The following is a 26,893-nucleotide window of genomic DNA, read 5'->3' as shown; positions in this document are numbered from 1 at the left end:
GCGCCGCCAGGAACCTGCACCCCATGCCCCCTCCTGTACCCCAATCTACTGCTGAAGCCCTGAACTCCCTCTCACATCTTGAACCCTCATTTCTGGCCGCACCTCCAGATGGAGCCCTCATCCCCTCCCATACCTCCAATCCATCCCTGAGCCCCCTCCTGCACCACAAACGCCTCATCCCTGGCTCCACCCCAGAGCCCGCATCTGTAACCCTCTCCCCATGTAACTAGGAAGAGCATGTTTATCTATGCATGTGTGTTACAGTAGGTACTGAATTACTATGCATTATACTTCAATTATTTTATTAAATCAACTGAGAGTAGCAAGAGTGTTATTAGGTGTAATTAAACAAAGCACCCAATATTTTGATTTACAGGCATTTACTACTTCAGAGAACATCCTGATCCAAAATATTGGTCATATTGTGCTTCTTCCCCCGCTCCCCGTTCTGTTTGGCAATTCTTGCATTTGACTACTATGGAATATAGAGTTTTCTTTTAACTCCTCTATTGTAACAAAATCCCTCTCAAATACAAGAAATTGAGACAGCTGATATTTACATTTTTCATTTCAACACATCCATTCTTACTTCTCATCTATAGATTAAAAGGAATGTTCACAGATAAAAATAATGAATTACAAATAGCACAACTGGCTTGGTTTCCAGAACTGGTGTACCCTGCACATTCATTTGAAATTTATCACAGTCTTGACAGTCACTGAGTTTATGATACTGTCCATCACTGTGTTACTAGCAGTTAACTGGAGGTTTAAGTATTGGTCTAAAATAAGCAGTTGGTTCTAGAAAATCTGGAACACGCCTCTTATGGGGAAGATTGGCATGTTAAACCTGGAGACTTTGATTAGTACCAAAAAACTGCAGATCCTTTTTCGGATTATGCTGAAAAAGACCTGCAAGCACCTCACATGCCTGTTTTAGGCTGGTTAAAAATTCCTTCTTTACATCATATTTTTTTTCTTTTTACATACCAGGGACATCTCCCATACTTCTGTTCTTTTACATTGGTTTAACTGCAAAGAAAGTTGCTTATGCATGCCTTTTGTTGTATAGCGGGTACTAAATGTATGTAAACTGGGTTTTGGATCATGTATAGCCCTTTTCTTTTTCTAAGTTTTGGTTTTTGTTCTGTAAAACCAGTTGCTGCTGATACATGTGACTCAACTATATTTCATTGTATCACAATAATTCCTTAAAACAAATGTGGCTTCATATTTGTAAAAGTCTCTTTTCTTGTATTTGTGCAGGTGTTTCTATATTTCTTAAAACTTAAATAAATCTTTAAAAAATGAAGCAAATGATCCATTTCTCTAGGAATATGTGTATAGACCAGTCTGCAGATGAAAAAAAATAATTGGAGATGTGTAGGGGATGGTGGAGTGAGTTCAAGGAGCCTAAATAAATGGCTAGCTGCTGTACTGGGGTGTGTACGTAAGTGCACTTGTAAAACAAACAAACAAACAAAACACAGATATTCCCCCTATGTGATATAGCTATTCTGGATTGATGGCAATCACTCCGTAGTTAAGGTTGCAACTGAGTTTCCAGTATCATTTTGTTTGTATTTGGTATTTGTATGGCTTGCCTGACTGGGTGTTGGCTTTGGAGTGTGTTGGGGAGTACACTAGCACAGCTCTGCCTTAGGATACTTTCTCTGTTTCCTTTCCTCTCCCCTGCCATACCTTGCATGGTCAGGTTATTTGTCTTTTCTCACTCAGCTTGTGTTTTTATGCAATTACAAGTTCTCTTTTCTTTGATTTCTTTTGTCTCAGACCAATACACCAAAGCCATCAGGTAGTCAGTTACGCCCTGATTCAGCTTGGTACGTAAGCATGTGAGTAACTTTAAGCAGGTGAATAGTCCCAAAGTTATGCATGTACTTAAGTACCTTATTGAATCAGGGCTTTAGTTTGCAGGGCTAGGAGCTGTGCTATTTCAGACCACACCACGTGTAACTGTTTCTCTTCTCTTTCATATAATTGGGAGGGGGCTCATTTTATTTCCTTTCTGCTTCGAATTGTGACTTTTTTTCTGGATTATACACATTTGTGGACTAAAATAAATGGAAATTGGCATTTCCTTCTTCTCAGGCTTACAGCAACAAAGCGTAATGCACCACATAGGCCTGTTATCTGCTTTCCTCACTGTTGTTATGGATTACATGCCATTTTAATAAAAAGGCTGTTTCCAAATCTGAGCAAATCAGAACGTCAGACCCTCTGATATTCATCTAAATGCCGATCCTGTGCACACCCCTGGTGACTATCACAGTGAGTTTGAGAGAAACAGAGTTAGAAATGAAAGTTAGCTTACAGAGGCACCTCTGGAACATCCTAACTGCAAACAAGGATGTTTGATTAATATGAAATAATAATCTTTATCGAAATGTGTAAATTGCTTGGGGGAAATATCTGTATACAGTATGAGGTGTATAAGTGGACCTTTTTGAGAAATACATATTTTAAAGGATTTTCATATAGGAATTTGGATCCATTTTTCATTCTCCTTTTAGAGAAAACAGTCTGTGTGAAGCATCTGAACAGTTTATTTAAATGGTAAGTTGGAGGTGCTTCCTGTAAATTAGTTTATTACAGTATCTGGGTTGCTCATAAACTCTGGGACTGATGGCTGAGGACTTGTTAGCACAGAATATGGTTATTGATAAGTTAAAAGTGGTTATATTGCAATGTGCTGCTCTTGGCCCTCTCACTCTAAACTCTGATTTGCCATTCTAGACCTTAGACTGGTCCATCTGTATTACGCCCACAGCAAACATGGCTGCCTCAGTTTCTGCCCCCTCCTCACCCAACCAGTCTTATCTTCTTAATATTTCCCCTCCTCTGCTTTGCTTTTTGAGGAAGATTCTCTTTCCTTCACTAAGAGAAATTACCACACAGTTATTGTACAACCCAGATTCCCACCCTTCCTCTTCAAGCCAATCAGATTGCAGAGAATTGTGAAACTACCCGTACGCTCTTGACTTTATTTAAGAGATTCTCCTCTTCCTCCTTCACATTTTATTTTGAGTCTTTATTTAAGGGAAACATATCAAGCCAAGTGAAACTAAAACAGAGGTTCCTTTGTCCCTTTGAATGTTAAAGTACAAGTTTTCCTTCTTCACTAGTGTTAGGTTTATAATGAATGGTAATAAACACTGTATAGATACAGATCTTGAATTTTCCTGGAGTGTAGGGTACTGAGCAAGGAGACAACTCACAGCAAAATGTTTCCATTTGAAGCATGGATTTAAATATGCCAGAGTACTACTGCATTTGGACAACCTTCTAAATAGCAGAAACAAGTGCTCATGGGGCTACAGAAATTACTTTCCTTCCTTTAGGGACCCCCAGAAAGGGGACCTATGCTGTATTGTGTGCTTTTAAAATGTAATGTGCAATACAGATATACTTATTACTGTAGAATGGAAGTAAGGCCTCAGAATGCCCCAGAGAAGAATATTGGAAAAAACTTGAATCTAATATTGCTTCAGTCTGCTCCATGCATTCTCTATGATATGTGCACTAAAGGAAAAATGAGGCAGTGGAGAAGGAATCTCAGTACTGAAATGAGTCTTTAGGGACCTTAGTTTAGACCAGCCATTGATCCTTATCACCTAGCTCTTAACACATGCACTGCATTTACTGATAATATGCCATTAGCTCAAAATACCAAATTATTTCATTATGCTGTGAAGTGCACAGCAGTCTGAATAAACAAACAGCTTCACCCATCCTGTTTCCTCCATAAAAAGGTAGCCAGGGGAGATCGGGCAATGGAAAATTCAATCCAGTTAAAAGGTGAGACAAATCTCTTCCACTGTCCATTTTATGCAGAATTTTTTACATGAAAATAAACCTGGTGAACCTCTCACTCACCCTAGCATAAATCTGGAGTAAAACTGGGGTATGACGAAAACCAGGCCTTGTTTGTCCAGTGTTCCATCAGAGATACTGCTTATCATGTGGCATAATGTTCAAAGACACTATTCAACTAAAACTGTTTTGTCATTCAAATGAAAGGAAAGGTATTTGGATTGTGTTTAGTAGAATGCCATGACAATTCACTATAAACATGGTATGTATAACTTAGACCTAAAACCAAAATCCTGACACTTGTGGATGCATGTGAATAGACGATCCATGGCTAGGGTGATAGTGATAAAATCTGATGTCCTAAAACAAAAAACCCTCAGTTGGTTAACGTTCTGTCCACCTAAATTCCCTCTGTGTTGTGCCAGGATGCTATAATTGAGTGACCACAAGCCAGAGACTCTGAGCTCTAGAATTGCCTTTACCACTGACTTGCTTTGTGACAGTAAATCTAAACCCTGTCTCGCATTTGGCTTCAAACCCAAAGCCTGAACCTTAGCCCAAACTCAATCCAGATTCTATTTCGAATGCTGCCCTCAGCCTCTCTGATTAGCATTGCTGTAGTTTGTTAAACTGTTATGTAGTGACTCCTTTGGTCTCCATACTCCCCTTCCTTCTGCACTGTGGAGGGGAGCAAAAGAGAAAAGGTCTGCCCAGATGAGAACTAAAGAGTGGAAGGGTACTGAGTGGTGACCGCACCATCTGCTCCCCCTTAGAAGCTCACAGAATACTTCCACATTGGCACCGCTCAACTGGGATCTTTGGTGAGGCATGTAGGAGTGGGCGGGGAGGGGTGCAGCTGGGGAGCAGCCAGTCTACATAGCATGTTCCCCTGAGCATATTTAGATCGACAGTTCCTCCATAACTTCTCCCCACTCTAGGGGCATGGCTGAGGAAAGTGCAGGCCTGGTGAGGGATCTAATGGTATCATAGACTTTAAATAGCTGTACTGCCAGAGAGATTTAGAGGGCAATGTGGAGCATCCTGCTCTCCTAGCAGATGCCGTAAGATCCAGGGGTTTAAGCCCTGCATTTCCTACAGTGCCAGTATATCTGTGAGATTTCCAGGCCAGTCCTTCTGCACCTCTCTGAGGCCTCAAACATCCCTCGCTTGGGGGAGCATGCCTCAGAAATGGTGTATTTTGTCTTGCAAAATTCTCTGAATCACTGAGAGGCTTAGTTCTTAAGAGGACTCCACAGGGAGAGAAGCAGCAATGACTTGTGCCTGTGTTTTTAGTGGGAGGGTAGGATTTGGGGAAGAGCTGTGTTGTACATGATGGTATATTACTGGTGACTACAGCAACTTAATGTCAGTCTCTTTACTCTGAGCCCTAAAGCCCTTCTGGTTCCCAAGAACAGGTGTATGAAGAGAAGCTGCTCCAATGTGCCTTAGACCACACACTGCTTACAAGAATCTTGTATTGAATTTCCTCACTGGATTTCTTATTGTCTGAGTCTGGCGCTTTTCCAGTCGTCTCTAAGATAGAACTAGTTAGATCTCATTATAACTCAGATGTGATACAAACCACACTGGGATTTTTCAGGGGACTGCTTCTAATGGGATGATAGTACGCCTGCTTAAAAAATAAAGGTCACATGGAATTTTACTAAGCAATCAAAACTCACCTTGTTGTTGTGTTACAGAGACTTTGACAGCTGTCCTGCTGCTCACTCAGGGGCAAAACTCTCTCCAATCTCTGCTTTGGAGCCTGCTGACCCCACTAGAATCAATGCAGTTGAAATTCACAGATCCTGGCTTAAAACTTTGTGAAGTGCAAAAACTTTGTGCAGTCCACTGCAGTCAGGACTGAACTCCACAGCTGCATCTAGCAGAGCACAGCTCTGAGGAGATCCCTGTGCCTCAGCTGGGAGAAGGGCTTAGAGGCCTGGGATGGATGGAAGGAGGGGGCAGAGGTGGTAGATCCACAACTACAGGGGAGGAGGAGGGCTACTGCAGCTCTAGCCTTAGGGTGTAAGTAGAATTCTTTCCTGGCCCCTGCACAACTCCCTAGTGCCAAGCTTGGTTTCTTGGGCCATGTGCTTAGATGAGGATTGGCCATTGGATGGGCTATTGAGACAGTAGCTGTAATAGTCTCACTTTTCTTTCTTTTTCTTCTTTGTATTATAGGTGCATTTTTCTTCCAGTTATAAAGAGGACTGGCTCCCAAGAAACCCGTATGAGTGAGGCTCCACTCTGCAATGGAATCCTGGCCTACCCTGGCCTGGGTTCTGCTACTTAGCCTGATCGCTGACTGTCTGAAAGCAGTTCAACCTAGAGACTTTACAGTGAAAGATATTATCTACCTTCATCCTTCAAGTAAGATTCATTTCACATGCTTAAAATAGGATGTCACTGGGCGTAGAGAAAAAGCCCTGAATTCAGACAGCAGAAACATTGGGTAGTTTAAGGAGTATGTAGCTTTTTCTAAAGTTAGCCTCTACACTACAGAAAGTTAGTTATTCAGATAGAAAGGAAGTAGGGTTTATATGTGTGGACACACAATATACTTTGTGTCAGAATAATATTTCTTGGTCAGTTTACATGACAAGAAACAATTAAAAGCCAAACTACCTGTGCTATTGAAATGATATAATAAAGCTGACCAGACAGGTATCTTCAGGGATCTTCTAGGTCACCTAGCTCAATGTATTTTTAGGGCTTGATCCATCTGGGGTTCAGATGAAAGCTCTGCCATAGCAGCGCTGAACAACTGGCAGGATGGATGAACCTGGTATTTTTTTACTGACAGTCTAATAAAGTGCAGTAAGCTACCAGGATTGGCATTACAGACTAATGGGATGGCAAAAACACTTTGGCTAGTACATGTCATGAGGCACTGAGAAGTTGGCCTTGGGATACTGTTCTCCAATAAATGTAGGACACATTTTTCTAGCAGCATCTGATCATCCTGGCTGTCTCTGCTCTGTTTCACTAAGTGCAGCTCTTTAGCACACTCAAATAACTCACTACTCTTGGTAGTGAAAACGGCTGCTAACACATCATTGGCATTCACTGCTCATGTTGTGGTCTCACTCTCGCTGGCCCTGACACACCCATTTTATCCCCTGCTCACCATGTCTCCATTCAGTATGGCAGTGGAGGTTTGCTTACATTGCTGAACATCTCTCTGTATTATAATGAGTACTGTGCGGAAGCCTCCCTACCTAGGTGTGGAATAAATGCGAGTGCCAGGTGCTAGTTCTTGGTTCTCTACATTTATTTCAGCAGTGCTCAACAGGCTGCCAGGTCTGGGCCATAAGTACCCAGGATTTGGCAAAGGGAATTAATGAGGAAGCTTGCTTATAATATGAAGCGGTCCTCAAAGCTTACGGAGTATCTCATTCCCCACTCTAGCATTGCACCGATGTTTCAATTCTACAGATTGTTAGGACAATTATTTCTTTTTACTAATGTGTGTAAACAGCAGACAGCTGAGCTAAGCATAATTCAATTTTATAGGCAACTTTTGTCCTTTGTGATAGACTCGCGGAAATAAAAACACAACTTACAGCGCTCAGGAAAGGTGCCACATTGACAGCCCTGGAGATTGAAGTCGATTGTTGATCACAGAACAGGTACAACCCAGGCAGCAGCAGTAGATGCCTGTTAATGTGGCCCTGCCTATAGACCTCAGCCTTGTGAAGGCTCTGTCCTTCATCAGGGCCTGGGCTAAAACCTGTTAAGTCAATGGAAAGAGTCAGTGGCTTTGGATTAGATCTTCAGTCTTTGAGTTCTCTACTAAGAGCTCTCTGCCAACACTAGTGCCAGCTGTGATGGATTTTATTTATTTTAGGTGGCATGGACACCTGTCCACCAGGAAATGGTTTAAAATCACTAATTTACTTCACAGAGGCCAGGGAACAGCTGTCAGATGGCAATGACTCTGTACCATTGACCAAGCCCCACTGAAAGCATTCAGCTAGAGCTGAAAGGCTGTTATCTCTGCAGTCTCCTCAGCCACTAAGTTGTTAATTTTCTGAGCCTCTGTTTTGTTTTGTTTTTTTGATTGATTAAATGGGGTGAAGCTCATAGAGCTTGAGATTTTGTGAACTTCTTTCATGGGTTCTGGCACTAGTCTGAAACTGCAGTCCTTCTGCCCACATAATTTAAATCCATTTCCCCCAAGGATGAGTCATTCAAAATAATAAGCCAGATCCTCAAGTGGTGTCAGTGGGCATAGACTCAGTGAAGTCAGTGGAGCTATGCCAATTTACACCAGCTAAAGGTCTGTTCCAATATCTGTCTAGCTAAAGGGAAGCCTATGTATTAGGAGCTAGAGGTGACTGAAAATCCCAAACATTTTCAGGTTTCTTTTGATCAAAAGTTGAATTTTGAACAAAAACTATTATTGACAAATTAAAAAAAAATTCAACCAGCTGTTTAGGGGCAGAAGGGGGCTAGACTGGCATTAGAGGTGCCCAATTTAAGACTCAGTTGTGCAGATCTTACTTATTGTGGTGAGCAATTATTTAATCTTTGTGATTATTCATTTAAGTGCTAACTGACATGAGCAAAGCCTGCACAACCAAGTCCTTAAGTCATTTCGTTTAGATACCAATATAAGATGCTGCATGTATTTTTTTCATTAGCTTCTCAGTCTCATTGTATTTGTTTTCATTCTGCCTGCTCTGTGTTCCTTTTTCACTCACCCGACTTTCTCCCTCTCTGCACCTTCCCCCCACCCCCTCTCTGCTAAATGGAATCTGATGGTGTTCAACTCTGAGAGTCAAACTTTTGAACCCACATGTTCTAGTGGGTTTGAAATTAGGCAAAATGTGTTTGCACACCCCTAAAACGAACATCTTTGTTGGAGAAATGTAGCCTTTTTTTTTTTTAGTGTATGCTGAACAAAGACTAAATCTCCGCAGTAGTCTTCCAAAGAAAGCTGGTACAAAGTGAACCATTGCTGACCAAAGGAGTTAATGGATGGATAATGTTACAGGCAGTTACGGGGCACGGTGAGGTTTTTTTTCTTTAGAATCGCCCTTTCCTGAGGGACTGAGGCCTTATGTCCCGAAACACAGTCTACTGAGCTTATTAACTTCTGTGATCAAGAGCCAAATGAGATTCACTCACAGCTGTGGCAACAACTGTTTGAAACTTTATTTTCTCCAGTAGCGCTTTGAAGATAAAGAAAATACCATGCATCTCAGGAACTTCCACAGTCTCTCCTTTTTGTTCACCTTTTTGTTCTGTTTTATCAGATATAGTATTAGTTAATGGTCTACTACAAGAAGCAATGTTCACACACATGCATCTCGCCACACATTTCTCTGTTGTCAAGAAGCTACTTCCAGAGACCCCTTCCAGCCTTTTGAATATCCAGAGGAGCCATTTCCTTTTTACTATTTAAAATAAAACCTCCAATCCCTGGACATGTGTTATGAGATGAATATGTTTTGGGATGCTGGCCTGAAGACAGCCATAAAGAAGAGTTTGGAGGACTTTTGTGCTCTCAGTTGGGTTGTTTGCCAAAATTGAATTAATAATAATTTGATAGGCAGATTTGTATTTTGTCTATAGAGGAGAAAATCTATATTTTGTGACAGTCTCTGCTAATACAAATTGGCTTATCTTTTAATTTCAGAAGATTACATCTGGTCAGGTGCAATGTAATACTTTGTGTCCAACAAAAACAAAGTTTAACACAGCACTTACCTAGACCTTTGCAAATCAGTGAGATACCGATTGTCTTAAACCTGCTTCTTAAACACTCTACTTTAAACTTATGCATAGCTCAGCCTTACAGAACTATCATGAACATTTTTCAGTCCATGCACAAACTCTATTCAGCTGCTCTTCCAGTGATTATGGAGTTAAGGAAGAAGTGAATAATGTTTTATTCACCCACTAAAAATTGCTACTTGCCCTCTGGAGCAGGCAAGTAGAATTTTGCAAGGTTGGCATAACTGGTGAAATTCATCCATGTTGCAAAGTCCAGTGCAAGGCTTTCTTAAACCATATAAGCTCTTTGGGCTTTGGGACAGACCAACCATTCAGAGATGCATACCAGCTCCATATAGGCTGGTATTCAAAGGACATTTGAGATCCAGGGACTGGCCACAGGTTGTTGATTCAGGGGCCCCAAACACTTCTATATAGGGTGTGCAATGGTTACTGCACTAGTCTTTGGACTGGAACAGTGGCTGTAGAGATGTTGTACTGAATCTTGCGTTTGGTTGCTTGAAATGAGATGGAGTGAAATTAATTTCTACTATCCACATTTTATTGTCCCCTACAATGCCTTGGCTTTGTGCCAATTGTAAATTTCACCTATTGTTCGCTTGTTAGTTTCTGGGCATTGTACTGAGAGATGGCAACATCTGGAAAAATACATTTACTTGGATTAATTTAGGATGTATTGCAGAAATCTTGCCAAGAGAGCACTTTAAAACTTTGTTTCACATTTGGCTAAAGAACTTGTACTCAAGCAGATTATTGATAGCTGGAGGTTCAGCAAATTGGTATTTTTTTTCGTTTGGGAGATAAATCAGTATTCAAAAGTGTGAGTGTATTTCCTCTGTGAGGCAGATTTCAGAAGTATTTAGTCCAGCTGACATTTCATTAACAACGGTGATGGAGTAACAGTATTGAATATTGCTGTGAAATAATATGTGCTACAGAGAATGAGCAAGTGCGGTTATGGGACTCAATCCCATACCTCTTATTCAGATGAAACTCCCCTTGAGGTCAGCTCTGGGCAGTTTTCCTGAGTAATGACTGTTTTACTGGGCCCTTGTACTTATATATAAATGCTCTTCCTGGGTTGGAGAATTTTAAAATCCAGGACAATTTATGATGGGGTTCAGGTGCACATATCAAGCAGCAAATACATTTTAAAAAAAGAGTATTACCATGGTGCCTTTTAAAAAGCATGGTACAGACTGGCTAAATGATCATCAGTTTAAATGAATTTTGTTTACATTTTTCAGCCACACCATATCCTGGTGGATTTAAATGTTTCACCTGTGAAAAGGCAGCAGACAATTATGAATGCAACCGATGGGCTCCAGATATCTATTGTCCAAAAGGTAAATTAGCTCCATGCTATCTGTTTAGATTAAATCTATGTTAAGGAAATGCCTCAGTATTCCCATTTAAGTGATAACATGCACAGGTATCCAATACCCGCCATTACTGGAGGCTTTTAAGAACAGGTTGGACAAACACCTGTCAGGGATGATCTAGGTATCCTTAATCCTGCCTCAGCACAGGGTGATGGACTAGCTGACCTCTTGAGGTCCCTTCCAGCCCTACATTTCAAAGATCCTATGATTTTCATTATTCTCCAAGAGTATTTGAATTCAGGTGATGGTTATTCACACCCATAAGCCTCAATTACTGTGAGTAAGATTGGTGGATGATACAAATGATCGATCTAACCCTCACACTTTTTCCCTTTGCAGTAGTTACGTTTAGAGCTTTAATCTACCCCACATTCTATCATAGCTGAAACAGAAATTACGTTTCAGTGGGACTTCGGCTCCCAAGTATGTACGTCACTTTTAGAAATGGGACTGTGGTGAGATGTTCACCCCACACCAGCCCTGAAGGGGTTATGTTGGTGCAGATGGGGCTAATTAACCTTATAGGCCACACCTGGTGGAGAGTCTGGCATGGCTGGAAATGAGTAATGGCTGATAAAGCCCAGCTGGGAGAGAAGTTCCTAGCAGAAAGGGGCTGCAGTGTGGAAGCTGTCAGCCACTCTCTGGGCTTGGGGGGAGGGGAGGAGCAAACCAAGGATATGTCTACACTACGGACCTTACAGCCGCACAGCTGTACTGCGGCAGTGGCGCTGCTGTAAGGTCTCCCGTGTAGCTGCTCTATGCTGGCAGGAGCGTTTTCTCCTGCTGGCATAATTAAACCACCCCCAACGAGTGGTGGGAGAGCATCTCCCACCAACATAGCGCTGTCGGCGAAACTTATGTCGGTGAGGGGGATGTTTGTGTCAACCCCCCTGGACCAACAATAGTTTTGCCGACAAAAGGGCCAGTGTTGACAAAGCCCTAGGGAGTGAGAGAAGCCCTGGGATCCTCGACCTGAGGGAAGGGTCCAGCTAGAAAGGTGGAGGCAAAAGCCTGTGGGAGGTGGGATAGTAAGCACCCAGGGAAAGAGCAGCAAGATTAGAGATTATGCAGACCATGGCCTGGGTGCCAGGGGAAGTGGCACAGAACCTGGCCTTGGACCAGAAGACTCTCTGGAATGGCATGAAATTTAACAGAATCCTGTTTGGAGAGCATGGAAAATATTTATTAATTTGCAAATGAAGCTTCTATATTCTGCTGAATTCCTTTAGGACACCAGGGAGCAACACTAAAAAACCCACAAAAACACTGGGAGGAAAAGTTTGGTTTCATACAAGGAAAAAGAACCAGTCTTGAGTTGTTGGGAGACGGGGGCGTTATCATCCACCAGCTTGTATATAATGAGAGAGCAGTGAGCATAATTCTACTCATAATGGCAAAACTCCCATAGAAAAATCAACTAACATAAATTTGAATCAAACTGAAGCAGCTCAGATCTGGAGACCAGTTTTGGTCCCATTGTTCCCGTTGGCCTAGCATTGAGCACAGCGCAGAATCCCAGATCTGAATCCCTCAGAAATTTTGAAGTGTTTCAAATCCTGACAGAGATCCAAATTCTGTGGGTGCCCTTCTCTGCTTTTTACCTTCTCTTCATTCATTTTCTCTTCCATGCTCTGAATGTCTCTCCTAATTCTCTCAATTAATTACTTCCTGCTTTCATCTTTCATTTCTTGCCCACACTGACATCCTTTATATAATGTCACCTTCATGCTCCATTTGTCTCTCATTGTTGCTCTTCCTCATTTTGTCTTGTGTTTCTGTGTGTTGGGAGAAATCCTTCGAGCCTTGGGGGGCCATGCAGTCCCATAGTTAGCCTGCCTAGAATGGGGAGCAGAGAGTGGGCTGTGAAGAGATACAAGGGGACTGTGTACTACCTGTGTACTATAGGCAGTGCTTCATGGTTAAGGCTACGTTTTAGTCACAGGTATTTTTAGTAAAATTAATCTCCTGCTGCTGGGGGCGGGCCCAAGACTGCTTGAGCAGCAGCCGGTGCAACTGGCCCTTGGGCAGCCTGAGCTGCTTAGGTGGCTCCTGGGCCAGCTGCACTGGCCTCTGCAGAAGTCATGGAAAGTCATGGAATCTGTGACCTCTGTGACAGACACGGAGCCTTATTCATGGTGTCTCTCTCCCCAGTGCTATTGAGAGGCGGACAGGCATGGCCAGTTGATCAACACTACACAGATCCACTGGCCAAGCATATCCTTCCCATAGATAGGGGAAGCCCAAGGGTATAAACTATCATAGTCCAGCCACTGCAGAACAGGTGTGTGAGTATCCTCCACTTTGCTGCTGGATACATACACTGGTGTACGCCTTCCTCTAAAACCTGTACAAGTCCCCTTGACTAAGTCCATTTTCTTGAGCCATTCATAGGGGGATCCAAATTTGGCCCTGTCAGAGTTAGTCATGAACTTGTTCAAAATAAAGGAGCAGCAAAGAAAAGTTTACAATGGTCGAGAAATATTGCTGACTGACCCTTTGCAACTGAATCTACAGAACTCAAGATGTAAGCAGCTGACGTTTTTAGAAAGCAGCCTTCATCTAGCCAGTTCTTTTCAATAGGAACTTAAATATATATTTAATAATGTCCTTTTAGCTTTCTCATCCAGCATCTCTCTGAATTGTGTACCTAGATTTGGTGGTGATTGGCCTATTGCAAATGCCTTCCGTAATCAGTGCTTTTCATGCATCTCGGAAACCAAAAGACAATAGTCCCAATAGCAAAGACCAGCCATCCTGCGTTTCTAGACTAAACTAAAGCGCTGCAGGAAATCCTTTTGAATTTAATTTGTTTTCTTGAGAGTTTAAAATAATGTAACTTCAATAAAAATGAAAGATCAGAACAGTTTGTGTCAAATCATGGCAACAGTAGCAGTTCCCACCCTGTTTTGGCGAGAATACACATTATTTTAAATAATTGACAACGATGATAGTGACTAAAAACAGTCTGCAGACTAGTCTCTAAGACACAAAAGAGTGACTGCAAGGCTTGCTTTTAATACAAATGTTTCCCAGCTTCAAAGACTCACTGATTTAGACATTAAAGGGAAGCCAATAGCTAGGCAATGCCAATTGCTTTCTTTTTTGGAAATCATGTTTCCAGTGACTCTCTCTTTATTTCATTAATCAGGCTTATGCAGACCAGCTTTTGATGGTATGTCTGTGAACTACTATGGCCACTCTATCTTGTATTAAAGCTTGTTTGTTTTATCTGCTTGTAAAAATGCTTGGTTTCTCTTACATCTCACCACAGCAGGATCACGACATATTTACAAAATATGGGCTTTTGGAGCCCAGAATCGACCACGTGGAAATTCAAATCCATCTTTTTATCTTTAGAACAAAGAACCCCAAATCTCCTTAGAATGGAGTTATCAGATAGCATTTTGCTCACATAGCATGGAGCATTTAGTCCTAAAACTATCAAGGTACATTGGGAACAGTGTACTTTGTAGCTGGACTGTAGCCTGAACCAAGCTCAGATTCACTGTGTGCCCTACTTTATTTATCTTCAGAGGCTGAGACAAAGTCCTTGTGTGCCACCTCCCTATAGTGGCATTCTTTAGAATGAATGGAAAATAATAACCTAGACAGCACGGTGTTACTTTGGTGTTGGGCAGCAGTGCATGCAACACACTCCGTCTTACAGCTCTGGCTCTTTAAAATGTTCCTGTCCTGCAGGTGATTTCCATGCATTCTTGTAAGAAACAGCTCTCCTTTTCTGCAGACCAAGTAGAATTTTAAAGGGCTAGGGACGGAGTTGCTCTTTCTTTGGAAGAAGGAAAGAGCAGTATTCATGAGCTGTTGCTTGCAGAAATGACAAGTATAACTTGCACTGGCACTTTTTATCTATGACCATGGATTCTGGAACAGATGCAAAGGAAAGTCTAAGAGATGGAACAAAGCAGAACAATTCACAGCTGACAAATAAAAAACAAGTGTAGCTTGTCTTGTCTTGTTTTGTTTTTGTTTTTTTTTAAAGAAGCATTAATTCTGCTATCACTTAATACTGATTTTAAACTGGTGTAAATCTGTTGGTCCTGATTCTCTTCTCACACTATTGTAATTCAGGAATAATTCCACTGGAGTCAATCAAATTACACTGGTGAAACTGAATGAATCAGCGCTATTGGCTTACATGAGTCAGAATCAGGCTGAAAACTTTATCAGTTCATATTGTAAGGAAAGTCAGATGTGATCTGTATTTGTTCCTTCTGGATGCAAAATCACTGTCTGTGTTTGTTTGTTTTTTATCTTCAACTTTCCAAGCAAATACTTTTCAAAATAAACTATTTTATCAGTTTTTTTTAAACAAACTGAAAAGAAGAAAAAATAATTTCATGTCACAGTTCCAGTAAATGGGCCTCAAAATTTCCCTTATAACTGAAAATTGACCCCCAGGATAATTGTGAAGACCTGATGTTATTTACTCATTCCGTAGGTTGGTGATTTTATCTCGGGGGGGCGGTGCTAGAGAAGTAAAGTTGTATCACCTCCTGCTCTGCAGTTATCTGAACCTTTTCTGGACTGCTTGTGTTAAGTAATATTGAAAGATAAGAACATTCTCGGTATTGCATTTTTTTTTAAATAACAGAAAATTTGTTTTAGTTAAATAGATATTTAAAAAAAATAAAACAATGAAGAGTCCGATGGCACTTTAAAGACTAACAGATTTATTTGGGCATAAGCTTTTGTGGGTAAAAATGCCACTTCTTCAGATGCCCAAATAAATCTGTTAATGCCACCAGACTCCTTGTTGTTTTTGTGGATACAGACTAACACAGCTACTCCTCTGATACTTAAAAAATTAAGTCACTTTTACAGGAGCGTAAATGCAAGAGTTACCATGGAAAGCACACTTCTGCATAACTGAAATTTAATGCAGTGTATTATTAAAACATGAATGAACCCCTGGAGTGAACATGAGTGACTGACAGCATTTGCTAGAATGCAGAAGAGTGCAGGCTCACGCCTTGCCATTGTACATTAACCTGCCCTCTATTCTGGGTAGACCCATCTCAAGCACAGTGTGTTAGTTATCCAGTTCTGTTATGACCCTGCACGTTCCTGATGTTCAGTTCCTGAATGGCTACTGAGCAGAGTCTGACAACTGAGGCAAACTGTTAAGCGGATAGGTGCCATCTGAAGCAGCATCAAAGTTATGACTGTCAGATCCTGTATACATATTACATCTAAAAAGCCTATGTTAAAAGCATGGTAGAATTGAAAGTCAAGCCCTCTCTGCTCCTATCCAACCTCCTAAGGCTCCTGCTTCCCTTCCCTTCTGCTACTATCTAACAGACCCGAGCCCGAGCTCCTGCTCCCTCTTTGGCTCCCATCCAACACCACCCCTCCAGTGCCCCACCTCCTGCCCCCTTCACTTCTATGCTTGTTCAACTCCCATGCACTCTGGCTCTTGTCCCACTCCCCCACCACATTTCAGCCTCTGCCCCCTCTTCTCCTAACCCATCCCCACTTAGGTCCTGTCCCTCTCTCCCACGCCAGCTTCCCTGTGTCCAACACCACAGCAGCTCTCAGCAGCTGGGAGGAGCAATTGGAAGGAAATGCTTGCTCAGCACTTGAGGCTCCAGGGTACTCAGCCACTCTGTGGGGATAGACATGTGCAGTCCAGTTGCTCATAGGAGCTGTGAGGGGTTTGAGCATGCTCGATGGAGTCTTTGGAGAACGTGCTACCAAATTCTAACAAGTGTCTACTGAGCATGAGCAAACTGAGCTTTTCCAGAGGCTATAACTTGATCAAATTTAGGTGAATTTTCTTGGTGATGGCAAATGGCACAGCATGGAGGTGCCAGATCTTGTTGACAGAATGGTTGAAAGAATTTCTCTTAACATGGACAAAACAACAGATTTTTCTCTAATCTTAAGTATCTGAAAGGGCTGAACCATTTTTGTTGAAACTTAAAAAAAAAAAAAAAAAACTTTCTGAGGCAGACATCCAGCCTGGGAAATTTTAGCTTGAACTGTTTAAGTAGCCAAAATTATAAGTAACTGAAAACGGGGTCTTATAATGGAAAGTGTTGGGCAACCTTAACTATAAGTAGCACTACGAGCTCTACCTTTAATAACTGAAGCTGTATTGAAAGAGACATTTTCAAATGATAAATCATATATAATTTTTTTATTCATTTTTTTGCACAACTTAAAATTTGGGTTAAATTTAACCTGATATGAGATGATCTTATAATTAAGGCAAGTATCTGGGAAACAGGAGAACTGTGTTCTGTTCTTGATTGTGTCACAGTTCCTGCATGGCCTTGGACAGTGCCCAAGAGATGATGCAGAGATAAAGGACATTGAGTCCATTATGTATTCTTCAATTCTGTGGTTTAACTTTATGTAGCGGGCAGGCCCGTCAGCCCATTTGCTTACCTGTGACCCCATCCACTTCAGCATACCAAAGCTCTCAGCTCCCCAAGGTATTAACTGTAATGTAGATTTATCTATTTCACTTTTACACTCATCTTTGCTCTGGGCTGCCTCTTGTCCTCTATATAAACCCAAGATATGCCTTCATCTTATCAGCTGTGATCACTGCACTTACCCTGCACTGGGAAAACAGGCAATGTATAACAAAAGGCTAGAATGCAGAAAGAACCATATTTGACTTCAGTCCCTTGAGAGTGTTTTTATATGCGTGTGTTCTGAATCCAGGGAAAAAAGACTTTTATTTGGGATGATAAGAGCATCTTCATTGATGCATGCAGATGGAAGCTGGTAAATGCAAGCATTGCAATGATCCTCTGTAAGAGCTCAATCGTGCAAGGTACTGAGCATGTCTTGTGAAGTGCCAAGTGTTCTCAGTGTCACCCAGGCACTCTGGTCCAGATCCTCAAAGGTATGTAGGTACCTAACTGCCATGGATTTTAATAGATGTTAGATGCCTATATACCTCGGAGGATCTGGCCTTCACTGACACTTAAACATAGTTTGTTGCTCACTAAGGAGTCAATTCTGCAGGCTGCAGCGCCCCTGAATTCCAACGGACTTCAACAGGATTTCAGGGTGTTCCTCGCCTTGCAGGAGATGCTCATGACCTAAGAAGTCTTTATGAAAGAGAGGAAGGATAGGTCTCACATGACACAAAAATGCACATTTCTCACTGGTTATTGCTTAGAATATTTTCCAACAAAAGATATCAAATACTGTCCCTTATCGAACTTTTTCAGCCCAAAGTAAGTCTGTGAATCATAACGAAACCCCCCTTAAAGAGAGCCCTTGGGTGCATTATATTGTGGTGTCTTCTAGAAACATGGAATTGTAAATGGGCTGTACAGGCTCTATGCCACAGATAAGGTTTATGTGAGACTTAAGTGGTACATGCATAGGCCTTGTTCTGTTGCTTTACTGGGAATGGATTTTACTCTAGAGGCCCAGTACTGTGAGGTGCTGAGTCCCAGATCCTTAAAGGTATTAAATGGCACCTAATTCCCATTGATTAAAAAAGATTTAGGTGCCTAAATATCTTTGAGGATCTGGGCCTGAGTGCTTTCAAGTCCCATCACCTTCAGTGGGAGTAGAGAGCACTCAGCATCTGATAAAATTAGGCTCTGACCTAGAATATATATTAAAAGTCTTGCGTTTGTAATGACTGTAGATTTAAGCAAAGGCAGTCAGTTAGATCATCCTCAGAGATTTGAAATGCTCAAGTCTGTTTGTCATGATATCACCACTGAAGTTCAGAGCTGGCTAAACTTACGACAAACATCTGGTATTTTTATTGCCCATGTTAACTAATAACACATTAGTTCAATAATCCTTCTCTTTGTAGTTGATGAATGCCTAAAAAGTGAAGAGTTTGTGAGACTCTCTTCCAGTTAAAGATAACAGCTGCACAAGAACATTCACTTTAATTTAATTACACATTTTTTCCCCATGAAAGCAGGCAGGATGTTCATCACTACCTACCAAGCAGGACATAAAAATGTTTCTTATGTTTATATCATCTTACAGAAATAGGAAATCAGAGTCTGGTGTCTTTCTGTTCCCTTTGTAGCTGAAGACAATTATGATTTTGATTTTTTTTTTATCACTCACACAATGGTTTACATTTTCAGAGCATTCCTGGTGGGAATAGTGGAGGGTGTAATTGGCTTCATTACAGCTTGGGAAACATAGAGCTAGTTAATCCTCATAAGTGACCTGCAAGGTAGGGAAGTGCATTAATCACCATTTTATAGGTGCAGAAACTGAAGTATAGAGATGCTAAGTGACTTGCCCAAGAGTACACAGCTAGCCAGTGGTAGAGCCAGGATTAGAAGACTGGTATTCCTGACCACCTATTCAGTCCTCTGTCTAGACTATGGACTATGGGAAGGATGACTCACATTTGCAGTGATCTCAATCATGAGGAAGGAAAGCATGTACATGAAGCTAGTGGAAGAGAATCTTTAAACCCACATAAATTGATGTTAAGGGGCATGAAAGGTCAGCTTTAGGGACAAAATGTTTATGGCGAATTCCTGCAATTGGTGTGAATTTAAGGCTTTATTATTTTATTTTTATTTTTTAGCTAGCAGTGCTATAAACTAGGGATGGTCCTGAGCTATTGATTTTTAGACCTGGATCCATACTGGGATGTTCAGAGTTTGGAGGTCTCTTTAGTTCACCCATGATATTTGGATCCATATCTAGCTATGACTAGATGACCTCCTGAGGTCTCTTCCAACCCTAATCTTCTGTGATTCAATGATATGGATCAAAACTTTAAAAGTTTCAGAGATGTTTGAGATCTGAGGCGCTGTACAAGAGCTTACAGCACTAGTGTGTACGTATTTACGGTTTGCTCTAGGATAGGAATTTGGTATATTTCTTCCATTTTTTGTCTTTGCCATGACTTTCTTTACTTAGTGATTGCATCCGTATTTCCAGAATGTGAGCACAGCAGCTCTGTGAAGTATGAATTGCAAATAGAATTTGTCCAGAACCAAAAATGCTTTTCTTTCTCTTTCTAGGGACAAGATACTGTTACACTCAACACACATTGGAAGCCAGTGGAGAAAGTATATCTGTCACTAAGCGCTGTGTGCCACTGGAGGACTGTTTGTCTACTGGATGCATAGATTCAAAACACGAAGGCCACAAGGTTAGGAGCAAAAACTATTTGCTTTGGTACAAACTGCAGAAATCTTCTGCTCTTAGCCAGAAGTCTGACACATACAACACGTGGAATAATATTACCAAAATTGTAATGTCCCTATTTTTGATCAGTCCTTTGCTACATTCATGTTGCTTTGTTTCATAGAAAAAAAGGAAGCGATCCTTTTAAGCATAAGGTAAAGAGGATTATGGGCTAACTCCTGCTCCCACTGATGTTAGTGATTTAAGTGAATTTGGTCCATGTTAAATAATGGGAACATATAATTTGCATGAACTCTGCAGATCTAGGTAAAATCTGTAAACATTGGCCTTACAAATACAGAAGCAAATCCTGAAGTCCTTAAGTTTTTTCCAGTCACAAAACTCCCTTTTCTCAGGCAAAGGAAACTTTGCCTGAATAAAAATTGGTAATAACTGAGGATGGATTTGGGCCAGTATGTATATACACAGATTGAAAGGTGCAAAAACATAAACACAGGAAAGAGTAACATCATCCACCCCTCTTTGAGGAATTAAAATAATGGGTCTAAAAGACGAAAGACAGGGACATGGCTAGACATTTTTGATGGTATATTAAATATCCACTGGTACTGCAGGAAAGAGAACCATTCTAATGAATTTGAAAACAATTTTGCTTATACTATTATACTTCCTGCTTTTCTCAGCCCAGTTCTTTTGAATGAGTGGGGACATTGTCCTGTGAAGTGTTTTTGTAGCCCCACCAATGTAGGGCATAGTAAGTAAGGGCAGCCGCCAGTCAATAGATATGAGGTGACTTATTTATCCTACCCTGGATAAAATACTCAGAGTAGACATTCCATATCTGTGCCGGATCTTCTAATTTTATAAGGAATGGGTTATTTTAAAAAGCTGTTTTATTGAAAAATAAATCAAGATTTCAAACTCCAGACATATTTCAAAAGTAGGTGTCAGTAGGATGTTCCTATGAGTAACCAACCAGGCTCTGTTCCCTGTGGTATTCTAGCAATTTAGGGCTATAGCATTCCCTCCTTCCTGGGCCACATGAAGCTCTGTGAAGTTCTCCTACACATTATCACTTGATGGTGAGGGACAAAAGAAGCAGGGGCAAACCAGTGGCTCCCCCACTATTCGCAGGGGCCTGTGTCATCTGTGTGGAGGCCATGTTCCTCTTGACCTGTTCCTGGCCTCCCACCTCTCTTTTGCCCCATGTCACTACGGTTTCTGCAGGAACCATGCTGACATGGGCTGGTGACCAAGAAACCACCCCTCCAGCCCCCAAAGAGGGGGGGAAAATGAGAATGTTAATGTTGACTGGATAAGTTTTCCCAAATGACATTAAATATTGATACATCAAGCAGTAGCCCCAGGAAGGAATTCTCTGCGAGGAGAAGTAACTTACTGTAGCCTTGAAAAGGGTGCAACTTACTTTTACGTGGTGCCTGGCCAGCTCAGTGGTTGATGCCTGAAAGTGACGTGAAGCCACTCCGTCTGCCTCCCCCAAACCCAACTCACTTGCTTTTGGTGGCATGTAACTCCTCTGTCCCCTGAGCCAAGACCCAAGTTCCTGACTAGTCCTACATGTCCCTGCATAGTCATATGGGACCACAGCACAATCTTGCCTGAAATGTTCATTTGCAGTGATGTCTGCTATATGTGGCTATGTGTCAGTCACTGGCACCAACTTTATGCTCCATTTTTTTAACAAGGGATACTGAACAGGAATCAACACCCCCTGAAATGTTGTGGTGTTTCCACTAGGACACACTCGTCATGGGGGTCTTGCAGGATAGTTAAAAATCCCATATACTCATTTCTATCTATTATTCTGTGCTAGCATTCAGTAATTCTAGGACATAACCGAGTGATATACCTTAAAATGTATCCTTTCCCATCTACACTTCCAGCATTCAGGCCAGCTAAGATGTGTGGTGTCCAGCATGCTTCGTAAATATTTCTGAATGTTGTTCTCAAATGTGACTGTTGTGGAGCTGAACTTAATTCTCTCGGCCATTGAACTCTTAATAACAGAAGTGAATTGCCTGGGTAATTAAACTCCAAGACAGACTATGGCTCTGATCCCCCAAGACAAAACCACAAGATAAACTTTATAAAGGGCGCAGTCCCATTGAAGCTGAATTTACTTTACACACCTTATAACTCTTCTTTATGCTGCCAGATTGGTGTAAAGGGGTCTTAATGTAACTGAGAATTCAGGCCTTTGAATAGTATTTATTCAAAATAGACTGTATACATAGAACATGTATCTTGGTGTATTTAATTCTCCAGTATTAGCCTAGATATCAGATGATGGGCACCTAGAAAGGCCTAGATAAATACATGATTAATTTCTGAAAGTTATGCTACATATCACATGGACTCTGCTGTAAGCATACAGCCAAAACAGGGGTATTATTTTTTAAATGGCTTGCTCTGAAAAAAAGTATAGTTGTTTTAAACTGAATGCTACAGCCCTCCCTATGGCAGACATCACTTGTCCAGGCCATGCATCTGTCCTAGACAATTCTCATGACCACCTGACCCCCAAATTGCTATTCTGAACACCGTAATACTATCCCAGACAAATTCAGTGTCTCCAGGCCTCTCTAGAATAAGGAGGGGTGGCTGTAATCATACTCTTGTTGTTTGTATTGCAGTGGTCCCTAGGAAGCCCCACAGAGATTGGGACACCATTGTGCCAGGCAGTGTACAATTATAGAATAAGAGACAGTCCCCACACCTAAGAGCTTACCCTGAAAATAGACAGACAAAGAGTTGGGGCAGGGATATAACATTTAAGCAGAATGACCAATGTGATAGTTTGCAAACATCATGATAAATCCACTCATTAGTCTGAGGTACTGAGGTATCTCCAAAGTGGAATAACTCTGGTTATTGAACAGTTTTATTTCTTTCAGATCTGCACTTCCTGCTGTGAAGGAAATATCTGCAACTTGCCATTACCCAGAAATGCAACTGATGCAATATTTGCAACGACATCCCCTGTAAATCAGACAAAAAGACTTTCCCAACATATATCAATAATAACATCATGTCTCCTGTTGGTATTTACTTCATAGCAATGTCATAAGGTGCCATTTGTCTAGTTGGAAAAGCTTAACTGGATGAAAACCTTAGTATCAATATATGACCTTATCTGTTCATATCTGAATATTTCAACAACATTCCCAGAATTTTAATTTCTTCTTGATTTTTTTTTTTGGTTAATTTTGGTTAGTACTGCACCAAAATGTTCCTGAAGTGTATTCTCCTGAAGGGGAGAATAATCCAATTGTTTTCACTTAATATTTTAAGTAGAAACACATTTGAAATATTTTCAAACTAGTGGGTCACCCATATACCTGGGTACATAGAATATTCTTGAAATTTGTCTTCTCTCTGTGAAGTGGTAATATTTGTTAAAAATATATTATGCAGCTATAGAATCATATAATTTGATTATTTGAAGCTCTCTCATGAAGGAGTATTTATTTACTGATTCCAACAATAATTTGATTATCATATCAATCTTTGGCACCTTCCTGATTGTTTGGAAACCTCACAGCAGCTAACCTCACCTCTGTATGCCTGCCCTGTCTTTTTTTTTTTTTTTCACACTACAAACTTCCATGGATCTGCTGCTTCTCTCTCAGTGATGTAAATCAGGGGTAACTCCATTGAGGTCAATGGAGTTACACCAGTATAAAAGTAACATTAGAGGAAAACTGGGTCCAATGGGAGATTGGGAACAAGCTTCAGCTGTTCACAGATGCCTTCTCTAAAGTAATCCATCAACAGTGAAAATGATTTTTTTCTTCACATCTGACTGTTAAAATGTTTGGATGTGGTGCTGAGCATGGTGGTGTTACCTGTTGTAAATACTCATCCATTCTGTAAAGAATGACATCACACCTCCATTTTGTAAGTCAAGCCTGAGATATTTTAAAGACCTTAGTTTTGTAAGCTTTATTGATCGAAGCATGGGCTAAAATACAAGCAGCCAATTTTAGTCTAAGAGAGGAAAATGTATATTAAAAGCTATTTGAAGGCCTCCTGTGCAATATGATGGTGCATGACAAGGCAACACAGCAAATAGTGCTTCACAATTTTATTTCTTTTTACAGCTAGGTGCCCAGTCCTTCAAGGTGCTTAACATTGGCTCTAATTTAACAAAGCACTTAAGCACATGCTTACTTTTAAGCACATAAAAAGTCCCCTTGAACTCACTGTGTTTTGGAACAACCACATAGACATATTCTGGCTTGAGTCCATGCATGCAAATCCCCTGGGGTATGGACATTTAAGAGTGAGAGTAAGATATAGCTTACCTAAAATCAACTTTTATGACAATATTTTTAACTACCATTGTAGACCGTTTTTTCTTTTCTAACTTGGAATTAAATTACTACTAAATTAAGGACTGATCCAGCAATGTTCCCACTCTCCAAATTCCTGTTGACTTCAGTGAGAATTATACATACCAAACAACCGCAGGACTATGCCTGAGGTTTTACGTTTAAAAGTAGATATCAAAATGCATAAAACTGCTATTTGAATAGCCACATGGCAAGAAACACATTGTAGTGCATGATTATACTCTGACAAAGAAAGATTAAGAAAACGTCATTTATTTCTAATGATCACTCCCGGCATATAGGGTGAAACTTTTACTAGTCTTGGCTATATTTTTGGCACCAACTGTTGTGTATGTCACTTGTAAATCATTTATACAATATTTATTTTTGTATGGTATGATTAGAATCTAATGTATTGTTTTAAAAAAAATCTTAAGAACAATTTACCCTAATAGGACAGTTGTTTTAAGACTGGGTAAAACTGTAATATATACTATGATAATTTATAATATTTTGCACCAGTGTTGAAAAAAGATTAACTTGCTTTACAAGGTCAGTAGTAAATTAAAGTTTCCCTCACTGGTTTAACTTAAAACTAAACAAAAAAGTAGGTGGAACTTTGATAGATTGTACAACGTGTAACTATACATGTAAGTGTTTTTGAGCTATTTTTGGTTAGCAAGAATCAACTGATAACTTGCACTTTATCAAATTACAATACAGGTTTATTCTCTGAGGCTTATGTGGTGAAATGTATTATAAAGAGGGAGGAAATATTGCTGGAATCCAAGTGCTCTGTAAAAAATGTTCGATAAGAAAGTGCCTCCTGAATGGCATAAAAATTGTCCACAAACACTAATCCGATAGTGTTTCTTCAAAATATCAATAATCTCTAGACGCTGTTGATGCCAGTAAGCAATGCTCTTGTCTTAGTTGTAATGGCTAATGGCTTCTTTTGAGCTACACATCTGTATTATTTAGGATTGTGTGAAAGATTTTGTTATGGGAAAATTGCAAAACCTCACAATTCATCTGAACCCTCCCACCCCATGCCCCACACATTTTTGAGGGGTTGGAGAACTTTCACGTGTGTGAAAATTCAGATATTTTTACACATTTCAGTGTGAAAATTGAGCTTTACACCCTTTTTATTTTAAAAGTTGAATTTTACTTACAAATAAAACTGAGTGAAAGTTGGCCCATTTTCATTCACAAATGGTCATGTTCTTGGTCAAAAGCCATTGAATGTTGGTGTTTTCATCCAGTTGCATCATTTTTATGGCATTGCAGTAAAATATATGTCTCCCTAATGTGGGTGACTAGCTCAACAATCCCTGTTATTAATTACAAGGGTGGTTGCAATCTGCTAGTTTTATGCAAGGGAGGCCTGCCCTTTGGGCTCCTGGCGAGTTAATGGTGTGGCCCTCAGTTTCACAAAGTTTGGCCCTATCTTGAGTAGACTTTCTTAGGCCTGGTCTACACTAAGGGGGGGGATCGAACTAAGGTACGCAAGTTCAGCTACGCGAATAGCGTAGCTGAACTCGAACTACCTTAGTTTGAAGTACTCACCCGTCCAGACGCCACGGGATCGAAGTCCGCGGCTCCCCCGTCGACTCCGCCACCGCCGTTCGCGGTGGTGGAGTTCCGGAGTCGACGGGAGCACGTTTGGAGTTCGATATATCGCGTCTAGATTAGATGCAATATATCGAACTCCGAGAAGTCGAATGCTAGCCACCGACCCGGACGGTAAGTATAGACGTACCCTTAGGTTATTAAAGCCCAATCCTGTGAGCTGCTCTGCACCCTCAACTCCCATTGGCATTAGGGCTGCATAGGCCAGCCACTGAGATTGCAAGAGTAGTCTCTCTATATGTAAGCTGTATCTCTATATTTAATACTTTTCCTGTAGAATTTACATTTTCAATTCTTGGTTAACTGGGTGATATTTTTAGGTTACTGCTGAAGCCTCACCAAACATAACCAATATTTTGATGATCTAGATGAGAAGAACCATCTTGACTATTCTGCAGTGGTGGCTATCCTTTTTACTAGGGAGGGATTATATTTTATTAATAGTAATAGCATTGAAAAAAAGGTTTTGCACCTACTATTTGTGTAGTTAAATGACATATGGCTAAATTCTGGGTGTATCTGTGCAGATGCACTCATAGGCAAGAGAGCCCTGGGAGCCACTATGCAGACCTCATATCAAGGGAGTGCTAGACTGAGACATGGCTTGTGAACCCAGTAATGCTCTCCAGCCATAGCAGGTACAAAGCTGTGTCAGGGCACATACTCACCTTTCCAAAGCAACAGGTACAGCCACTGCTAATCATGTTCTCCAGCACCAACCCAAGTTATTCTGATGGTTTCATCATTGCATAGATGGAATGATTCAGGCTACTTCTACTTTGCAGCTCCATCTCCTCTAACCTCATCCCCATCAGGGCTTTGCAGGTGTGCAAGGAC

At 40.9% G+C, this 26,893-nt stretch overlaps 1 protein-coding gene across 3 annotated transcripts in view; it reads left to right on the top strand.

The window, feature by feature from the left end:
* LYPD6 (LY6/PLAUR domain containing 6) overlaps positions 1–25,947 on the top strand; it is a 65,182-nt gene extending 39,235 nt beyond the window's left edge. For all 3 annotated transcript variants that reach the window (XM_039494382.1, XM_039494383.1, XM_039494381.1), the window contains 4 exons: positions 6,016–6,204; positions 10,821–10,919; positions 19,946–20,076; positions 22,988–25,947. In XM_039494382.1, coding sequence (XP_039350316.1) covers positions 6,087–6,204; positions 10,821–10,919; positions 19,946–20,076; positions 22,988–23,149 — 510 coding nt within the window. In that variant the 5' untranslated portion in view covers positions 6,016–6,086 and the 3' untranslated portion in view covers positions 23,150–25,947. The remainder of the gene's footprint in view (positions 1–6,015; positions 6,205–10,820; positions 10,920–19,945; positions 20,077–22,987) is intronic.
* Positions 25,948–26,893: the final 946 nt, after the last annotated feature.

Source organism: Mauremys reevesii, linkage group 11 (assembly GCF_016161935.1).
Source record: "Mauremys reevesii isolate NIE-2019 linkage group 11, ASM1616193v1, whole genome shotgun sequence".
NCBI classification, from domain to species: domain Eukaryota; kingdom Metazoa; phylum Chordata; order Testudines; family Geoemydidae; genus Mauremys; species Mauremys reevesii.
Note: the sequence above shows the minus strand (reverse complement) of the source record. Positions and strands in the feature narration are given on the sequence as shown.